The 18,234-nt window shown below is 42.8% G+C and overlaps 2 protein-coding genes across 5 annotated transcripts in view; both read right to left on the minus strand.

The window, feature by feature from the left end:
* Window positions 1-8,620, minus strand: part of YLPM1 (YLP motif containing 1) — a 53,449-nt gene extending 44,829 nt beyond the window's left edge. For 2 of the 4 annotated variants that reach the window (XM_053379372.1, XM_053379364.1), the window contains exons 1-2: window positions 7,548-8,619; window positions 2,924-3,163 (exon numbers count right to left, since the gene is read on the minus strand). In XM_053379372.1, the coding sequence (XP_053235347.1) occupies window positions 2,924-3,163; window positions 7,548-8,501 (1,194 nt within the window). In that variant the 5' untranslated portion in view covers window positions 8,502-8,619. Of the gene's footprint in view, window positions 1-2,923; window positions 3,164-7,547 lie in introns of all 4 variants that reach the window. The other 2 variants (XM_053379381.1, XM_053379389.1) reach the window with 2 other exon arrangements.
* Window positions 8,621-11,592: 2,972 nt separating this feature from the next.
* Window positions 11,593-17,812, minus strand: FCF1 (FCF1 rRNA-processing protein). The gene is made up of 8 exons (XM_053379412.1): window positions 17,712-17,812; window positions 16,605-16,672; window positions 16,232-16,303; window positions 15,240-15,388; window positions 14,600-14,672; window positions 13,681-13,768; window positions 13,226-13,320; window positions 11,593-11,852 (listed from the first exon to the last, which is right to left on the minus strand). Exons 1-8 carry the CDS (start codon window positions 17,712-17,714, stop codon window positions 11,804-11,806), a joined length of 597 nt encoding a protein of 198 aa, XP_053235387.1. The 5' UTR covers window positions 17,715-17,812; the 3' UTR covers window positions 11,593-11,803.
* Between the last annotated feature and the right edge of the window lie 422 nt (window positions 17,813-18,234).

Raw genomic sequence — 18,234 nt, forward strand, 5'->3', positions numbered from 1 at the left:
TTATTGCACCAGGGAGGAAACAAACCAGAAGCTGGCTTTGCATTATGTATAAACCTACTCTCATGGTTTATTTCCAGACAAATTACGAGTGCTGGTTCATATGCCAGTCTCTGCTTTGTTTCCTCCTTGGCACACCAGTCAAAAGTGGGGGATCAGCATAGTGAGGACTTCTGAGCAGCATGCAACAGAATTTATTTTTAACACTACATGCAAACTGGGCTAATATCACTCCCCATCCCAAACTTTGATGGTGATCTTTAAATGCAAAAGGTAGTTAGGTAGGCAATTGAAACAGAAGATGAAATAATAATGGGTTACTTCAACCACCCCTAAACTGGCTGGGTAACAGGTCATGGCAGAGTCAAAATTTCTAGATAGAAAGAGTTTGGATCCTAATTGCCTGGGACTGGCAGAAGATTGTAGAACTGCTTGAAACACTGATCAAATCTCTGTCAAACTCAACATTCAAAAGATCAGAAAACTGACAACAAATTCAACACAGTCATACTTAATTTAAAACAAAAAGATCTGCAAAAACAAAGAGGATTCCTATTAAACTGGAGAGAACAAACTCTGGCAAACTGAATGCAAATCAACAATAAAACAAGCAAAAATCAACAACCTGAGAGACACACTGAAGATATTAAAATAAATATTAAACAAAACTAAGACTCACAGCAGAATGTTACAATGTGGAGTGGTCAGTCTCTAAACTGTCCCCCCCCTCCTTCAGGGACACTCCATTCTTCCCCTTTTCAGATGTTTGTTTAAACCTAACAGATGCCACTCAACATTCTGCAATCACTGAACATGCTCAGTCTTCACTGGGCTGTTTTTGGGAAAGTTCCCACCCATCTATGCTCTTTTTCCTAAAGTTTTTTTCTACCTCTGTAATCTTTGGATACCTTTGAGCATGAAAATACCTCCATCTTAGTTTTCAGCTGCCCCATTTTGACTACAGTCCTCTCAGCACTCACCAACTGAGATTATGATATGATCAGAACACACTGTACAGAGATAACCATCTAGTGGAGGTAGCAGAAACTTTTAAGATAAAGGTGTAAAAAGAATACTGAAGGACTATAGCAAAACTGCAAAAATTATTATTTCTATCGGTCAAAATTGTTGGTCAGTTAATTAAATATGTACTAGTATTAAAGTCAACCTTCTTATCTAAAATGCGCTTTGATATAAAGAGGGCACCCAGGTAGTTACAGACCTGCCAGCCCAATTTCAGTTCCATATAAAACATAAAAAGAAGAAGTCTTACTAAAAGAGGATAAAGTATTGCTTCAACAAAGGGAAATATTAACTTTCTACATTTCTTTTGAAGATACATATTACATATGACCAAAAGGTTTTTGGCTAAGTCATTTGGTCAATGTATAAGTGGAGAGACTCTTACAGATTAGGATAAAAAATAAGGAAGACGAGGACGTAGTGATAAAATGGGCAGGAAAGGACATAGGAAGTTGCTTTATACCAAGTCAGAACACTGGTCTATCTACCTCAGTACTGTCTACACTGAGTGACAGTAACCCCTCTAGACAGGAGTGTTTCTCAGTCCTATCTAAAGATTGAACATACAACCACTTGCTAGCAAAACATGTGCTCTACTACGGAGTCACCATTTACACAACAGAGGGACAATGGATCCCACAGAGATCTTTATAGGGGCTTGCTGGGTTATATTATTAATAATTCATCTGCAATACGATTGAACAGTGTGGCAGTTACGTCTGTAGATGACACCTAATTAGTTAGGATGGTAAAATCCCAGGCAGTTGTGAAAAGCTTTAAAAAGAATTTATCCAAAATGGAAAATAAGGATTAAAATACAAGTACATAAGATTCCATGTAAGTGAAATGTGATGCGTATGAGTTCAAAAAACTCTAACCTTATATGCATACTAGTGGCACCCAATCTGGCTGAAACTACTCAGGAAATAGAGACAATCACTGGTTGAGATGACTTTATAAAAGGAGTAGACTAATACATGGAGAACAAACTTATGAAAGTCTCTTGACAAGTAAACAGTATCCATGATACAGAGTCAGTCAGTCTCTCTCTCTCTTTGTATGAGATGCTGCCAGGCAGGGTGGGGAGGAAATACAAGGTGCCTCTCACCAGCATTGTCTGATCCACAGTGGATAAATAATACTAGACTTATCTCTGTGAATTATGGTTTGCTCCAGCATGGCAACCCTTATGGTCTTAAAGCTTGATCCTAATATGGAGATGTTATTATTTTACAGTGTTGGAAATATGTAATGCAACTTCTTCCTGAACGCAAAGCCAACACAGAAGCACAAATAATTATACCGTGTTATCGTTTGGTACCTTCAAGTAATGAAGATAACCAAAGGAAGCTTTGAATAGCAGTACCTTCTTTAAGACTTTCCACTCCACAAACAGACATCCCCCAATGCACACAGTATTTCCACAAGATGATTAAGCTCCACATGACAAAATGCTAAACATTCTGAACTGGACGTCAAAACGGCCAGCCATTTGCTAGCAAAACATGTGCTCTACTACAGGGTCACCATTTACACAACAGAGGGACAATGGATCCCACAGAGATCTTTATAGGGGCTTGCAGTTCATTTCTGATTCATTTACATTTCTCTCCTCAACCCATGCTGAAGATGCAAGGGAGATTTATACACTTGCTATGAAATGTATTTTAAAAAATCTTCAATACTTTGTTAAGAAAAGCACATGAACCCAATGACCGTTGTCTTTAAGGCTTGTATCAGGGCCATGTAAACCACAACTGATCAGCAAAAGTTCTCATAAATCATTCCTGTGTTCTAAGCCTACTGCACCAGGGCCCTATTTTTTCCAACCAGTCCTTCCAGACAATCTGAAATGACAAAAGAATGAACACAACACATAATGACGCCTCTGTGCACAGCATACCTTGGGCTCAACAGATGACAAAGGAAGGTCATCACCTTTGGGCTGCGGTAATTTGGGCTCAGAAAGCAAAGGGGGGTCAGAAAGCACATCAGAAATGGGTATTTCCCTTTCTTCTTGCCTCTGCTCAGGAGCATCATTTACCACTCCTAGACCTGATGGCAGCTGCTGTCCCAGTGCATGTGCTTTTGCCTTTTGCTGCAGAGTAAGCAGATGCTGTTGATACCAAAATTGCTGCTGTTCCTATAACAAAAAAAGATGAGAAGTACAGTAGTATCTAGGCTTAAGAGACAAGGTCATATCCTAGAAAGAAAGCTACATTAACCACTGAAAAATGGCAAATGTGCCTCATTTTCAAAGGACACTTGGACCTACTTTTGAAAAAAACAAGAGTAGCATCCAACACTGCAGTCTCATTTGTTCAGCAGACTTCTGAATGCACAATGTAAGTTATCCTCCTTCTTCTGCCACACCAGCAAGCCCCTGTGTGTCCTCAAAGTCTGCTTGAGAGAATTGGAGAGCCCTCTGAAACAAATTTTGGGGGTACACAGAAGGAAGGGGAGGTCCCATTCCACAAGAGGAAATTTTCTGGCACTGCACTGGATACAACCCCAGGTTGCTACAGCTATTCCTTTGGAGTAAGGATCAAAAGGCACAATGAAAATATAAGCCTTTAATAGGATTTTAATTATGGAATGGTTTTGTAATTGGTGGCCTTTAATCTGTCAATAATCATAACATTTTTATCATTTTTGCTTAAACATCGAGTGTCCATGTTTCCTTTATTTTACTTCCTTTCATTATGACTGATTCTGTTTTTCAATCTGGTCTAGAATACAGTATTGTCAGAAGGGCAGGGCAAGAAAGTTTCAAATAAATTCATATATAAATAACAGAAAAATGGGGTTTATAGTTTTAAAATTACTTTAGTACTGTGATTTATACTGTTTTACGTACATTGTTTCAGAATAAATTTCAAAGTGGAACATCAGATAAAACAATTCAGAATAAAACAAATTCAAGATTTAAAGAAAACATTCCAGATCCTTCAAGTGACATTTTGATTTCCCCAGTCACCAATCTAGTATCCAGCAATCTCCATGTGGCTGCAAATGGACTTGTAACAGTCGCAAAATGTGCTTGGCTAATTTCTAACATTCTCAGAAAGGGGCTGGCCTGGCCCATGGTGACCCTCCTAAGCACGCTTTGCACAAGTGGGGACATTAATACATACACCCCTGTCGTCCCATACGTGGAAGAAGCTCAGCAAGAACCCAACACCAATTTTTTAAGCATTACAACGTGCTTATATGCTTGCTTAAACAAGGAACATGTTTTCCCCTAGATTCTACAGTAAAAAACACCATTGTGCAGGTTACACTTTTAATCTGCTTCAGATTAACCCTTTTGACTGCCCTGGGTCTGTTGTAGCCCAATTTTTCTTCAGTAGCCCAATTTTTCTTCAGCATCTGCTGGTGCTAAAGGCACCAACTGTATTTGTTTTCTTTCAAAATATGCATAAACACAGGGAGAATACCGGCATTTTAGAACACGTTGGATGTCGAAATGCTGCTTAGATGTGTGCTAAAGTATAGGGAAATGCATACAACCATGGTTGGCTTTGTCTTAATCTGTAGTTGCTTTGTAGCTTCACTCCAATTACTGTACTCTGTAGCTACAAAGACCCATCTCTACCTACTTTGCTGTAATACTAATTTTTCACCATTTCCTGATTCTTTGCTTAAGGGAAGGTGTTGTTTAAATAAATTCTACAAACATTTAAAAATTGTATTTATGATAAGTGTTTCAAAGAGGTCAACAAAACATTTCTCCCTTTCTTTGGAGCTATTCTCATTCTCTTGTGGGGAGGATTCAGGTCTTTAAAAAAAAGCCTGCAGAAATTTTGCTTTCTTAAGTTTTGAAAGCAAAATTATACAGAGAGAATCCTCTGATGATACCTCTGAAGTCATCAGTTATTATAGATTGGCCATTTTTGTTTTCTGGTTAATTTTTTAAAACTGTGATGATTGTGATATGTGCACATGTCCACATGCACTCATTTCTAAAATAACATTTATTTCTCTGTGAAACTGATTAACATGAAAAACCCCACTTTATTCATTTTTCATAGTAGACTACAAAACACATAGAATATGATTGGGTCACATAGATATATGATCTCCCTATCAGGATTACTTACACTATATAAAGTTTACACTGTAAACATATGGGCAACTACTAATTGCAGAAAAATTAAAGATGTGCCCGTACAGCCAATGCTGCATATGTCTAATTTCCCTTTTCCTCAAAATTCCTGTTTTCTGCCTGAGTGACCAGAACAGCCCCAATCCCCTGTGTTTTTTTATGAGAAAGTCTCACTGAGATCAATGGGGCATACAATGCAATCCTTACCCCCCGAAACAGAAGTTAGGAAGTGGTATATCTTCCCAAATTAAACCACAAGAAGCTATGTCAGTGTAAAAGACAAAAGCAGGGTTCTGTCAAGGGGGTGGTGAATGGGTATGTTGAAGGCAAGAAGAGAGATAAAAAAATTGCACTGCATCCTGACACTGTCTATCCATTGGTCCCACTCTCACCCACAGAACTTGACATAATTTACATCACCCAACATGCAGGTATAATAACTAAATTCACCCCAGGAGACAATGGAAGGGCAGAAAGTGCAGGTTTAGACTGCTACCCCTTCTTCTACCAGAAGCAGTAAGAATACAACTGATCCACAGACTAATTATTAGTAAGATTTGACCTCCTAATAGCTTAAGAAATGATTTTATCAATATGATGACTCAACTAACAGGTCAGTAATTTACTCCATCACTTGGTATAGAAATCTTATGATTAAAGATCTGAAAACTGGCTTGAGAACTGGCTCACAAAATGACTCTCAGCGATCAAAATCTTAAACAAATACAAATGAAAATGTACTGTACAATGTAACATAAAAGTTAGGACATATCCCTTTTTCTCCCTGCCTTACACATAACTGAGCTTAAACAAATTGCATAGAAGGAGAAAGAAGAATCTGAGCATGCACCATTCTGAATCCCTGCTCCAACCTCATACAGGATACTAGCATCAGTGAAGTATACATTTTTCATTCTTTCCATCTTAGAAATTTTCAACCGTTACATGAAGAAATTACAGGTCTGCTCTGCAAAACGCGTCAAAGAAAGGCACCCCTTTCTTTTCCACTTCTTATATACTCTCATGTATTTTTCACAGGAATTGTAAAATTAATGTTAGATCATCTTGGGGTGGCAAGTCTGCCTGGATACGTGTGCCTAAGTGCTAATTCCCTTTTGTACAGTTATAAACAAAGCACCACAATAATTATTAATAGTAGCTATATATGCATGGAACAAGAATACCACAGAGTTCAGAGAATAGTAGAAAACACACAGGCAAATAGCACATGTGTTATTTTCCCCTCCAGCATTCTCCCTTATAGTAAAGTATGGACTGCAATTGCATGGTATACCACTGACAGCAATCCTATGACTATCAGGTTGAGTTACCTTTTCTGAAGGTTACTAAAAAGGAAAATAAAATCACTGTTGTTATTCCCTCATCAATTGTGAGCGACTGAAATGGACATGGGGCCCCAGGGAGTGAAATGCTTACATCACAATCCAAGGTAATTCCATACCAGCTCCTTTCAAATGCCACAAAAATCATAGTTAGAAACAAATTATGGCTTGCTGTGAACGAGCAACATGTTTAAATCATACCCGCTCTGCTCCTAAAGGAGGAAATGAATCTTATTACAAATCAAAAAGGAAAGGAACAACAGCACAAGCCTTCTCAGAAGCGCTCTCGTAGTCCCCAACACGTGGGACTGCCTGTGATTTTCAGAGTTGAAAAGCATTCTGCTTAACTCTGAGGCACTCTTACAACTAAAAACAAAAACCCAATGTTCTAGGCCTGATACTTCTTAGATTCTATTAAGCCCCCCCCCAATCCACTCCTGTTTTGAAACAAAAAAATAAAGGTGCGTTAAAGCCAATTTATTTGTTACTGTTTTCTAAATGAAAGCATTTCCTTCAAAGAAAAGATATGAACTTATGCATGCTTGTCCAGGCAGACTTAGCGCTCACATGGCGCTAACTTGTGAGTTTTCACATTTCCTACACAAAGAAGTCCCTTTTTTTGTTTGGGAAAAGCATAATTTATCAAGCAGCCCCAATATGACAGTAGAAAAGAAATAACTCAGCAAATAAATGAAAGTAGGAATGCCAGCAGCTCCTCCCCACTCATCAGATGGCCATTCTGATAACCAGGGAGGAGATAATTTGCATCACCAGGGCATTGGATTGGGCAGTTTTAAATCCCTCCTCTCTTTTCATCCAGGATTGTGTGCACTTTTTAACCACCATCAAAACTGGTGAGGTCTCTCTCATGGGTCTAGTCAAGACTAGGCTCCTGGGTAGGAGGTCAGTCATCTTTGCTTTAGACCCTATGGCCTAATTTTAACCAAGATGCCTCCTATTTAAATGTGAATCTGCTATTCCATCTCATCAATTTTATCTTACTCCAACTCCCACCTATGCACATCTCACCCCTGGGTCCTATTGAGATATTCAAACTACAGCGGACACATCATTCTTACCTGGGCGGTCATTGTGGAGGGGTCTGCGTGCAGGGCGGCTTGCTGTCGCTCACACCTAATATCTATGTCTGGACCACTGCCCTGTCTTAACTCCTGAGGTTCAAGAGAAGGCTGAGGAATCTGGGATGGGGCAAAGCGCGAGTCGGATGGAGTAACGGGCTGGCCCGGTTGGCAAGCTGAGGTCTGGGGCGTGGGTGGGTAAGCCTGGGACTGGTAAGGCTGAGAAACGGCTGGAGGAGGGTGTTCCGAAAAGGTGCGTGGAGCTGCCTTCGGCAACTTCGAATGGGGCTGGTAGGGCTGCGACGAGGAGTTCTGTGGCGGCAGAGACTGAGACATGTAAGGGTCCGTCTCAAGGGAGGGTCCTGGGGGCATGTACGGCTGGGCAGGTGACTGTGGCGGAGAGGACAGGTCCATGTCCATATCCATGCGAGGCGGCTCCTTGACATCCTCTCCGAGAGCCAGAGGAGGCCTCTGGGCATTGTGGAGCAGCGCGTCCCGCGGGAGAGGCGGCGGCGAGGGCTCGCGGTGCTTGAACGGCTTCGGATAGCTGCGCGCTGGGGGCGGCCCTTGGGGCAAGGGCGGCTGCCAGGAAGCGGCGGCGGGAGCAGGAGCGGCGCTGGGCAGCGGCGGCGGCAGGCTCGGGGGAGGCCCGCCGGGTGGCGGGGGAGGCCCGCCTAACAACACCGACTGCAGCTGCTTCTGGTGCATTTGCTGGAGCTGCTGCAGCTGGACCAGGTGCTGCTCCTGCAGGCTCAGGAAGCCGGACGTGCCGGCGGCGGCCGTCGCGGTGCCAGGAGCCGCCGACGAAGCCGCGTAGCTGCCCAGAGCCGGCGGCGGCATGGCGTTAGGCAGCACCGCCGGAGGAGGCCCGGTCATTGGCGGCGGAGGCATCATGGTGGGCGGGGGAGGGTAAGCCCCAGGGGCCGCCCCGTACAAACCCCACGCCGGGAACATGGAGCCGGGAAGCGGTTCTCAGCAGGCAGCAGCGGCGGCGACGGCGCCTAAACACAGGCCGCGAAAGCGGCGGGTGGCGACGGGGGCGCGTGCGGTCCACTGCGCCTGCGTGGATAGCCGGAGTCATAGAGAGCGACTTCCTCAAGCTAGAGTGTTTCCGGCCCGGCCCCAGGCAACTGACTCTACGGAGCAACAAACGGGCGCTCCCCGCGAGAACGCCTTGGCCAAGGCAGGGCTATGTCGCCTGGAACAAGGGGGAGCCTGTAGCCTTGTCGCAGAACTTCATTATGCTAACGTCCATCAAATATGCCCCTCCCCTTCCATACCGGTTTTTTGTTGGTATGATTTCATTATTCGGAAATATAAGTGATGCCAACCTTGTGGAACTTGTTCAGCATTCTGTTCTGGAAGTGGCCAACTAGATGCTTCTGAGAAGCCCACAAGTAGGACCAGAGCAAGATGGATCCTGCATTAGTTTGGCAACTGAAAAAAAACAAAAACATTACCATCCTTCCAACTCACTACATCGGGCCACCAACCTTTTGGGACTAGTGGGCACATTTCAGATGCTGAGGGAGTGTTGAGGTTGGCATTTCCCTAGAATCATAGAATTGTAGAGTTGGAAGGGACCCCCAAGGGTTTTCCTGTTGAACCCCATGCAGTGCAGGAATCGCAGCTAAAGCATCCATGGCAGATGGCCATCCTAACTCTGCTTAAAAACCTCTGGGGAAGGAGAGCCCACAACCTCATGAGGGAGATCATTTCACTGTCAAACAGCTCTCACTGTCAGAAAGTTCTTCCTGATGTTTAGTTGGAATTTCCTTTCTTGTAACTTGAAGCCATTGGTTCGAGTCCTACCCTCCAGACCAGGAGAAAATAAGCTTGTTCAGTCTTCCATGTGACAACCCTTTAGATATTTGAAGATGGCTATCATAGCTCCATCTCAGTCTCCTCTTTTCCAGGCTAAACATACCCAGTTCCTTTCAACTGTTCCTCATAAGGCTTGGTTTCCAGACCCTTGATTGTCTTGGTTGCCCTTTTTTCAACTACAATATCCTTTTTGAGGCAAGGTGACCAGAACTTTACACAATATTACAAATGTGGTTACAGCAAAGATTTGTATGACAGTTTTATCTTCAATTCCTTTCCTAATGATCCCTAGAATGGAATTTACCTTTTTCACGGCTTTCTCCACACACTAGGTCAACAACTTCATCAAGTTATCTGGTCTGTCACCTCCAGTTAAGACACCATGAGCGTATATGAAAAGTTAATATGAGCCAGTGTGGTGTAGTGGTTAAGAGCGGTAGTCTCGTAATCTGGGGAACTGGGTTCGCGTCTCCGCTCCTCCACATGCAGCTGCTGGGTGACCTTGGGCCAGTCACACTTCTTTGAAGTCTCTCAGCCCCACTCACCTCACAGAGTGTTTGTTGTGGGGGAGGAAGGGAAAGGAGAATGTTAGCCGCTTTGAGACTCCTGAAGGGGAGTGAAAGGGGGGATATCAAATCCAAACTCTAATATCCTCCCCCCCCAATATGCATCACTTTACCCATTTTAACATTGAAAAGTGCTTGCCCTTTTAACGCCCATTCGCTCAGTTTGGAGAGGTCATTTTGGAGCTCTTTTCAATCTCTTCTTGTTTTAATGACCTTGAACAATTTAGTATCATCAGCAAATTTGGCCACCTCACTGTTCGGTTCTAAACGAACAAGTTAAAAACACTGGTCTCAATACCGATCTCAGGGAAAATCCACTTTCTACCTCTCTCCATTCAGAGAACTGTCCATTTATTCTGACTTTTTGCTTCCTGTGACTCAACTAATTCCTGATCCACAAGAGGATCCTCTCATGACTGTCTGCTTAACTTACTCAGGAGTGTTTGGCAAATTACCATATTTCTGCATAACCCCACCAAAAGTAACCTTCCCAACTATGGTCTTGACTATGCTACCCCTCAGTGGATTTGTAACTGGCTGACTGACCGAACCCAAAGGGTGCTCATCAATGGTTCCTCTTCATCCTGGAGAAGAGTGACTAGTGGGGTGCCACAGGGTTCTGTCTTGGGCCCGGTCTTACTCAACATCTTTATCAACGACTTGGATGATGGACTCAAGGGCATCCTGATCAAATTTGCAGATGACACCAAACTGGGAGGGGTGGCTAACACCCCAGAGGACAGGATCACACTTCAAAACGACCTTGACAGATTAGAGAACTGGGCCAAAACAAACAAGATGAACTTTAACAGGGAGAAATGTAAAGTATTGCACTTGGGCAAAAAAAATGAGAGGCACAAATACAAGATGGGTGACACCTGGCTTGAGAGCAGTACATGTGAAAAGGATCTAGGAGTCTTGGTTGACCACAAACTTGACATGAGCCAACAGTGTGACGCGGCAGCTAAAAAAGCCAATGCAATTCTGGGCTGCATCAATAGGAGTATAGCATCTAGATCAAGGGAAGTAATAGTGCCACTGTATTCTGCTCTGGTCAGACCTCACCTGGAGTACTGTGTCCAGTTCTGGGCACCACAGTTCAAGAAGGACACTGACAAACTGGAACGTGTCCAGAGGAGGGCAACCAAAATGGTCAAAGGCCTGGAAATGATACCTTATGAGGAACGGCTAAGGGAGCTGGGCATGTTTAGCCTGGAGAAGAGGAGGTTAAGGGGTAATATGATAGCCATGTTCAAATATATAAAAGGATGTCATATAGAGGAGGGAGAAAGGTTGTTTTCTGCTGCTCCAGAGAAGCGGACACGGAGCAATGGATCCAAACTACAAGAAAGAAGATTCCACCTAAACATTAGGAAGAACTTCCTGACAGTAAGAGCTGTTTGACAGTGGAATTTGCTGCCAATGAGTGTGGTGGAGTCTCCTTCTTTGGAGGTCTTTAAGCAGAGGCTTGACAACCATATGTCAGGAGTGCTCTGATGGTGTTTCCTGCTTGGCAGGGGGTTGGACTAGATGGCCCTTGTGGTCTATTCCAACTCTATGATTCTATGAACTTTTTGTCATGAGAAACCCCAACTGAAACATTTGCAACTTGAGAAAGGACTCAGATAAAAAAAAGAGAAATTCTCAAAAGCCAATTTCTAAACAATAATGAATATTTATTCTGGAACACACAGCAAGGGTACAGTTCACATGATTTTTCTCGAAGAGACAAGTTTGAAGAAATCAGTTCAGCTTCAAACACAGCAGGAAATAAATTAGAAACAGGAACCTTGTAACAGGCCCAATGTTGTAAAAATTGGCAGTTGGACCCAGCAAGACATATCTTGGATGCTTTTCAACACGTGGTTAAAATCGGGGGGCTCCATAGTCATCAGGCATCCGCTCAATGTTATATCTAGAATGAATGAAGCATTTTGGTAAGTAGTCTATCAAAAACCCACCATGGAATGCAGTGAAAACACAATAAGGGTGCCACTGTATTTGCTGCCATTATTTGATTGCATTTGATTAAGTGAGCTCGAATCCATAAAACCCTTTGCTATAGTGATCTGAAGGCCCATAAGGCAACCATCTTTCTGAAGCTAAGCAGGCATGGGTCTGGTCACCACCTGGAAATCTCTTGTATGCCACTTTCTACTTTGATGGGAAGAGAGCAAACAATAAACAAGGACATGAGAACTGCAAGCTTTTGGAGCCAGGGACCAGTCTTCTTGTTTTTTATTAGTCTATAAAGAACTATATAAATAATGATGTATTAACTTTTACTTGACATATCCCTTGTTATTACTTATATAGCATCGCCAATGAGTAGTTCTTTAAAGACTAATAAAAAGCAAGAAGACAGGCTTTGTTCCAAGGAGCTTGCAAATCTTGATTTAATAGGAACATAGGAAGCTGTCTCAAACTAAATTAGACCATTGGGTCCATTTAGCTCATTATCATCAATGATGACTGGCAGTAGCTCACCAGAGTTTTGGGCAAAAGTTTTTCCTAGCCCTACATTAAGACACTAGGAATAGAACATGGGATCCTTTGCATACAAAGTATGTGCTCTACCAATGAACTACAGTTGATAACAGAGTTAGGGGCAGAAGGGAGTGGTAACACCAAACATGTATGGGTATGAATAAATGCAGTTACATATACAGGCGATTCCCCACTTACACAGAGGTTACGTTCCAGCCTCATCGCACATAAGTGAAATGCACGTAAGTGGGGAGCACTCTGAAGTGTCCTTGTGGCTAGCGAGAAGAAAGTCCTGTTTGGGCTCTGGTAAGGGTCTCTTTGTTGAGGCTGCTCAGCCTCCACGCAGAACAGCTGATGTACAGGGTAGTGCAGCAGCAGCAGCAACTTTCCCGCATGTCAGCTGTTAAGCGGGGGAGCCGAGCAGCCTCAACAAAGCTCCACTGCGCCTCTGGCTCAGGAGAAGACCCTCCATGGACAACCTACTCAGGTTCTGGGAAGGGTCTTCTCAGGAGCCACGTACTTCCAGCCACTTCCGGGTTCCTGGCGCTGTGTCTGTGTGCAGTAGCATACAAAAGAGGAACTGCCTGTACTTAGGCTTTCTTTTACAGTAGTTTGAGCAGCAGGATATGAACACAATAGCATTCTCCCACTCGTGTTGTGGTTTTCTTATTACTGTTAAGCCCTTCCTTTATATAGGTAGACTATCTATAAAACGACAGGCAAAGTTTCAAAATACACTATAACAAAGTAAACTGCAATTTAATTTGTCAGAATATTACTCTCAAGTGGGAGCTCACCTACCTGTGGTTTGATATATACATTATTGGGACTCCTGGGATCTTCCGTATTCTCCGCTTGAGGTCTCTGTCTACAGTAGCCACTATGTAACACTTGTGCTGAAAGAAAAGAGCATAATCTCGTAACTGAGAAATGAATCAAATGTTGTTTTCCTTTGGCCACGGAGTGCCAGAGGATACAAATTTCCAGAGGTAACAAGTTTTTAGACAACATCAGATCTCCCTCCCATAAAATACAGTATCTCCAAGGACATGTCCTGAAGAGCTGAGGAGACAGGATCTCCTCTGTTACTACCAACTGTTTGTAGCAGTGGCATCTCCTTCCAAAACAGGCAATATCAGCTACAAGACAGCTTCAGTTGAATGTCAGCTTCATTCAGGTCATTAATTTCAGCAAATTAAGCAGTGCTACATACATCTGCATGCCTACAGAACAGACATTTCTAGAGGTAGAGGTACCTGAGTGACCCTCTGCACCAAACAGTCATCAGCATAGGTCCCTTTGTGAGTGCAGGGCAAGCGTTCAAATCGTGGGTCTTTTGCTATCCTGTAATATAATCAAACAGAGAATTAAGATAGCATTGGGCCCACTGACATAATTAGAAGAATTAAAAGATTCCTAGAAGAAAAACAATTTCTGTCTTTTCCTCACTAGGTATACCCCAAATCTGTAGGTTGCTATTATCAGCTTAACGTTTATTTCTGACTGTCATCCTGCCTGTCAGATGTATTGCCTGGGTATGCTAACTGCCTGGCCTCCAGTAAATTGAATAATAGGAAGCTTCAAACCCTTCTCCTGGGCATACACTTAGGGTTATATCCAGTGCTCATGCAACAAATTTTGTGCACACAACTGAACCTCCTCTTCTCCTTCCCCCACTCACACCCTTAATATCAGAGTCTGGAGGATTGTAAGATACTCTGAAGCAGATTTGGGGGCATGTGAGAGGCGGAGAGTAAACTGAAGTACAAGTCAAACTCCATTCAGTTCTCTGCCTGCTGATGGAACACAAAAACCTTCTTGAATTCTTTCTCAGTGTTCTTTGTGTAGCACAATAAACTGCTTTCTTGAAACCTTGATCTAACTGGTGAATCTACAAGCCAGTAAGTTATTCTATGAACTTGATAATCTACTCAAGCTACAAACTTAGGAGGGCAGAATTGAATTCTGCCCAGAAGAGACTGGGAAGATCAACTGCCTTGCTTTCTTCAAAAGGTACATTCAGCATGGTGAACAAAAGAAGTGATGCAGTGACAAGCTGTTCAAGTTTAATGATTTTGGATCTAGCTCTTGTACCCCAAGGAAGAGTCCCTGTTCTCCATATTCATAAGTTAAACTAGATCAACTCAATAACAGAGTCCAGTTATAGGTCCCTACCTTAGGGCAACACGATACTTTTGCCCCAGTTTCTCAATTTCAGCCATGACACAATCTGTGATACACGGAATACCTACAGGAATACAGAAAATATTTAATATCACCAAACTGAATTGCAACAAACTCCTGCAGGTGCCTAAATCAGAAAATATTAGATTTCAAAACTATGAATATTCATGCAGCCCTCTGAAAGTCAGTCACATCATTGACAATTATCAGAATAGAAAGCACACTCTTAATTGATCTGCTTTTCATTTCTATTTATATTATTCTGTGCATCTAACTGATATTTTGAGTAAAACATTAATAAAGACCTCTTTGACAGTTATGGTAAAATCTGATAATCAGCGAACTTTTTTTATTTCATTAATGCAACAATAAAGTAGTGATTATTTAAACAGCTGGTAGTCATGATGGATACACTTGTTAAGTCTAACTGGAAAGCATTTAGTGGCAAGCACTAAATGATGATGATGATGATGGCAACAACAACAACAATAAGAATAATGAAAGCCAGAACCTCATACATTACTGCTACTTTAGTCTTAACAATGTGCCACCATTGATGGAGCTTTTTATAGTCTCAACTTATCACAATAATGTTACCCTGGAACAAGATGTAATAGATCTATATACTTACACTTAGCATAGAGGCAATCCATCATTGACTGCACCAGATCCAGTTTGGCTTTAATGGAAAAATTAATGAAGTTGGTATCAACCAGGATGTAGTAGGGAGGCCCCAGTTGTGTATTATATTGGAAGAACAAACAGGAAGGATATTTAGGGCTGAAATGACAAACATGGGACAAATCAAGTTACAAAGGGAAAAACAAAACATACTGTCCACAAATGGTGTATAACTTCAGAAGTGCTTTTTCTCAGCTTACAAACTCTTGAAATGTATTGAAAAATGTGTCAAAAAGCTCAGAGGACAAAACACTCAATAAGTCACATTTACTGCTGAAAGTGTGCTCAAGCATTCTAGTGTGTGTGTGAGTAGGGGGTGCTTTTACATTTCAACCCCCATCTCTTGAGGTCCAACCACATGGTGTTATTCTCAGTACCATCTTTACAGCAGGGACGAACATTTTGCAGCAAGAGAAGGGCTTTCAAAAAGTGTTTCCTCAAGCTGTGGAACCTTCTCCCAGTACATCTCTTTTCTTTTCAAGACAGCTAAGCCCTTCTGCTCAAAATATTTTGACAGAGCACCAAAAATCATTCATTCCAATTATTTCTATATGTGATACGTGTAAGAAGCAAAACACTTAAAATAAAGAAAGTTTGGCCACTTTATCACTGACTTGCAATGTGCCTCCCACTACCTGCTTGATCAGCTCTAGTTTGCTAATGACCCAGGTAATAATATGTGTTTGCCAAGCCAAATTAAAAGCACCCACATAACAGTCTTCATGTTAAGACACAATCCTGAGCATGCTCATCTGAAAGTTAACATCTACCCCCGGCATAGGCAAACTTGGCCCTCCAGATGTTTGGAGACTACAATTGCCATTATCCCTGACCACTGGTCCTGTTAGGGATGATGGGAGTTGTAGTCCCAAAAATGGGATTTCTTTCTAATTTTGTATTAAGGTAACCAACAGAATTGATGGGAAATCATTAGATACTTACACCTCTCTCTCTTTTATTGCACTGGAATCATCCTTCTTTTTCTCTTTAGGTTTTGCTCGGTCTGCCTCTTTGCTAGGGGTGGCAAAATTTTTTTTTTAATCATTTGTACACACCATCTACTCAGTAAACCACTGTAGATAACCAAGGGACATTATTGTTGGAAAGAATTGTATCAATATAGGATTACAAGATAAAAAAAAGTTTGGAGATCATTTTGGAGCACCACACAATCCTACCATTATGAATTTGACTCAATGGGACTTACTTAAGTATAGGATCACTTTGTTAAGTGTTTCAGTCTTGTTAAATATGCAAAACTCTTACAATTTACACTTCAGTAGTTGCCACTAATAAATATTATCAAAAGACTTACATGCGCTGGTCACGGAGGCTGATCATGCGTTTCATGGCAGCATATTTCTTTGCTTTCTTTTGTTTCCCCTTAAAAGGGAAAAATTAATAACAGACCATTATTTTTTAAAAACACTATAAAACCTGTCATCCTCTTCCACGCACACTGCAGTCACAGCCAGTGTTTAATATCTAAGAAAGGAGATGCCAAGACTCAAATCTTTTACCAACAAGACCTAGTTCCTGATCTATGTGGGTGGTAGCTATGGTAACTTATTGGTAATGGAAAGGCACTCCATACATCCTGTTCCTTATTATCTAGCATGCATAATAAGAACATCTTTACTCAAATTAGGTTCTCATCAAAACGCTCCAAAATTGGCTTCCCTAGGTTTTAGAGATACAATTGCAGGATCCAGCCAATCATAACCATTGGATGAACATAATTCACATATGTATTGTTTACTGCCTGCAAACCTATCCTCGCCAACAGTGTTCCATATTACTCTAGGATTCACATACCCCAACAGCTGAACTACCCAGAAATGTGAATATCTATAAAGAACATCAAGGAGCAGCAAAGGAAATATTTGGTTTATTGACTAGAATGAGGCAAAGACAGGACCACATTAAAATAAATAAATAAATGTAAGGGGCAGACAGGAGCGTAGGGTTTGTTTGTTTTTTTAAAAAATGTAAGTGTGAAACTATTTCTGGATAGCAGACTCGCCATTATTTCCCACCCACCCAGCCACCCTCCCCCACAACCTCCAGCACCAGTCCCTCCCTCCAACACTTTCTACTCCCTCACAGCACCGGTCCTGAGAAGCACCTCTCCAACAATAAAGCTAGTCATTTCATACGCTCGTAAGCGGGAGCGAATTTAAAAGCACGCCTGGTGGGATTTTAAAACACTTTCTCAGTTTCCCCCTTGCCCCCGCCTCTGTCCAACATCTAGCATGGTGAGCCGCTTTAGCGAACTCGAGGCGTTTGAGTTATGCCCAACGAAGCTTTTGCTCAGCCGTCGACAATGGAGAATTAAACAAGGACTGTGAGAGGACCGCGGGTGGAGAGCAGCCAGTTCCCTGCTACGCCACGCCACAACCCCGCACCCGAGGCAAGCGCTCACCATTTTGGTAGTCCCAGCCACAGCGTTCTTCTCGCCCACTTCCGGCGCGAGCCATGTTCGTTCGCCCAACGCTTCGAGCGTCACTTCCGGCCAGTGGCGGCCAGGGGGGCAGGGCGAGCGAGTGAGAGAGAGTGTTGTAGCGGGAGTGCGCTGTGGCAGAGCAGGCACGGAACCGACACTGACCGTTAGTCCCATGACCAGCGCGGCTAGTCCCTGACTCGCCTCAGTCGCCTCCCATGAGCGCCGCTTCCCCTTCAGAGAGGAGGCAAGAGAAGGGAGGCATTATTCGGCGGTGGGGTTGGGGTTTCGAGGCGAAGAAGGAAGCAGCCGGCGGCGGCGGGAAGGGGGCGGCGCCCTTGGGAAATCTGCTGCTGCCCTGCAAGGAGGGAGGGCGTCCCGGTTCCTTGAAGTAAAAGCGGGGTGTGGGGGGAGGGATAAGATATAAAGCGGGCGTGGTGGTCCGAGTCCCGCGAGGGCATCGGGCCCGGTGGTGGGTTTCGCCCTAGTTTCCATTTGGGGCTAA

The sequence above is a fragment of the Podarcis raffonei genome, chromosome 1 (assembly GCF_027172205.1).
Source record: "Podarcis raffonei isolate rPodRaf1 chromosome 1, rPodRaf1.pri, whole genome shotgun sequence".
Classification (NCBI taxonomy): Eukaryota; Metazoa; Chordata; class Lepidosauria; order Squamata; family Lacertidae; genus Podarcis; species Podarcis raffonei.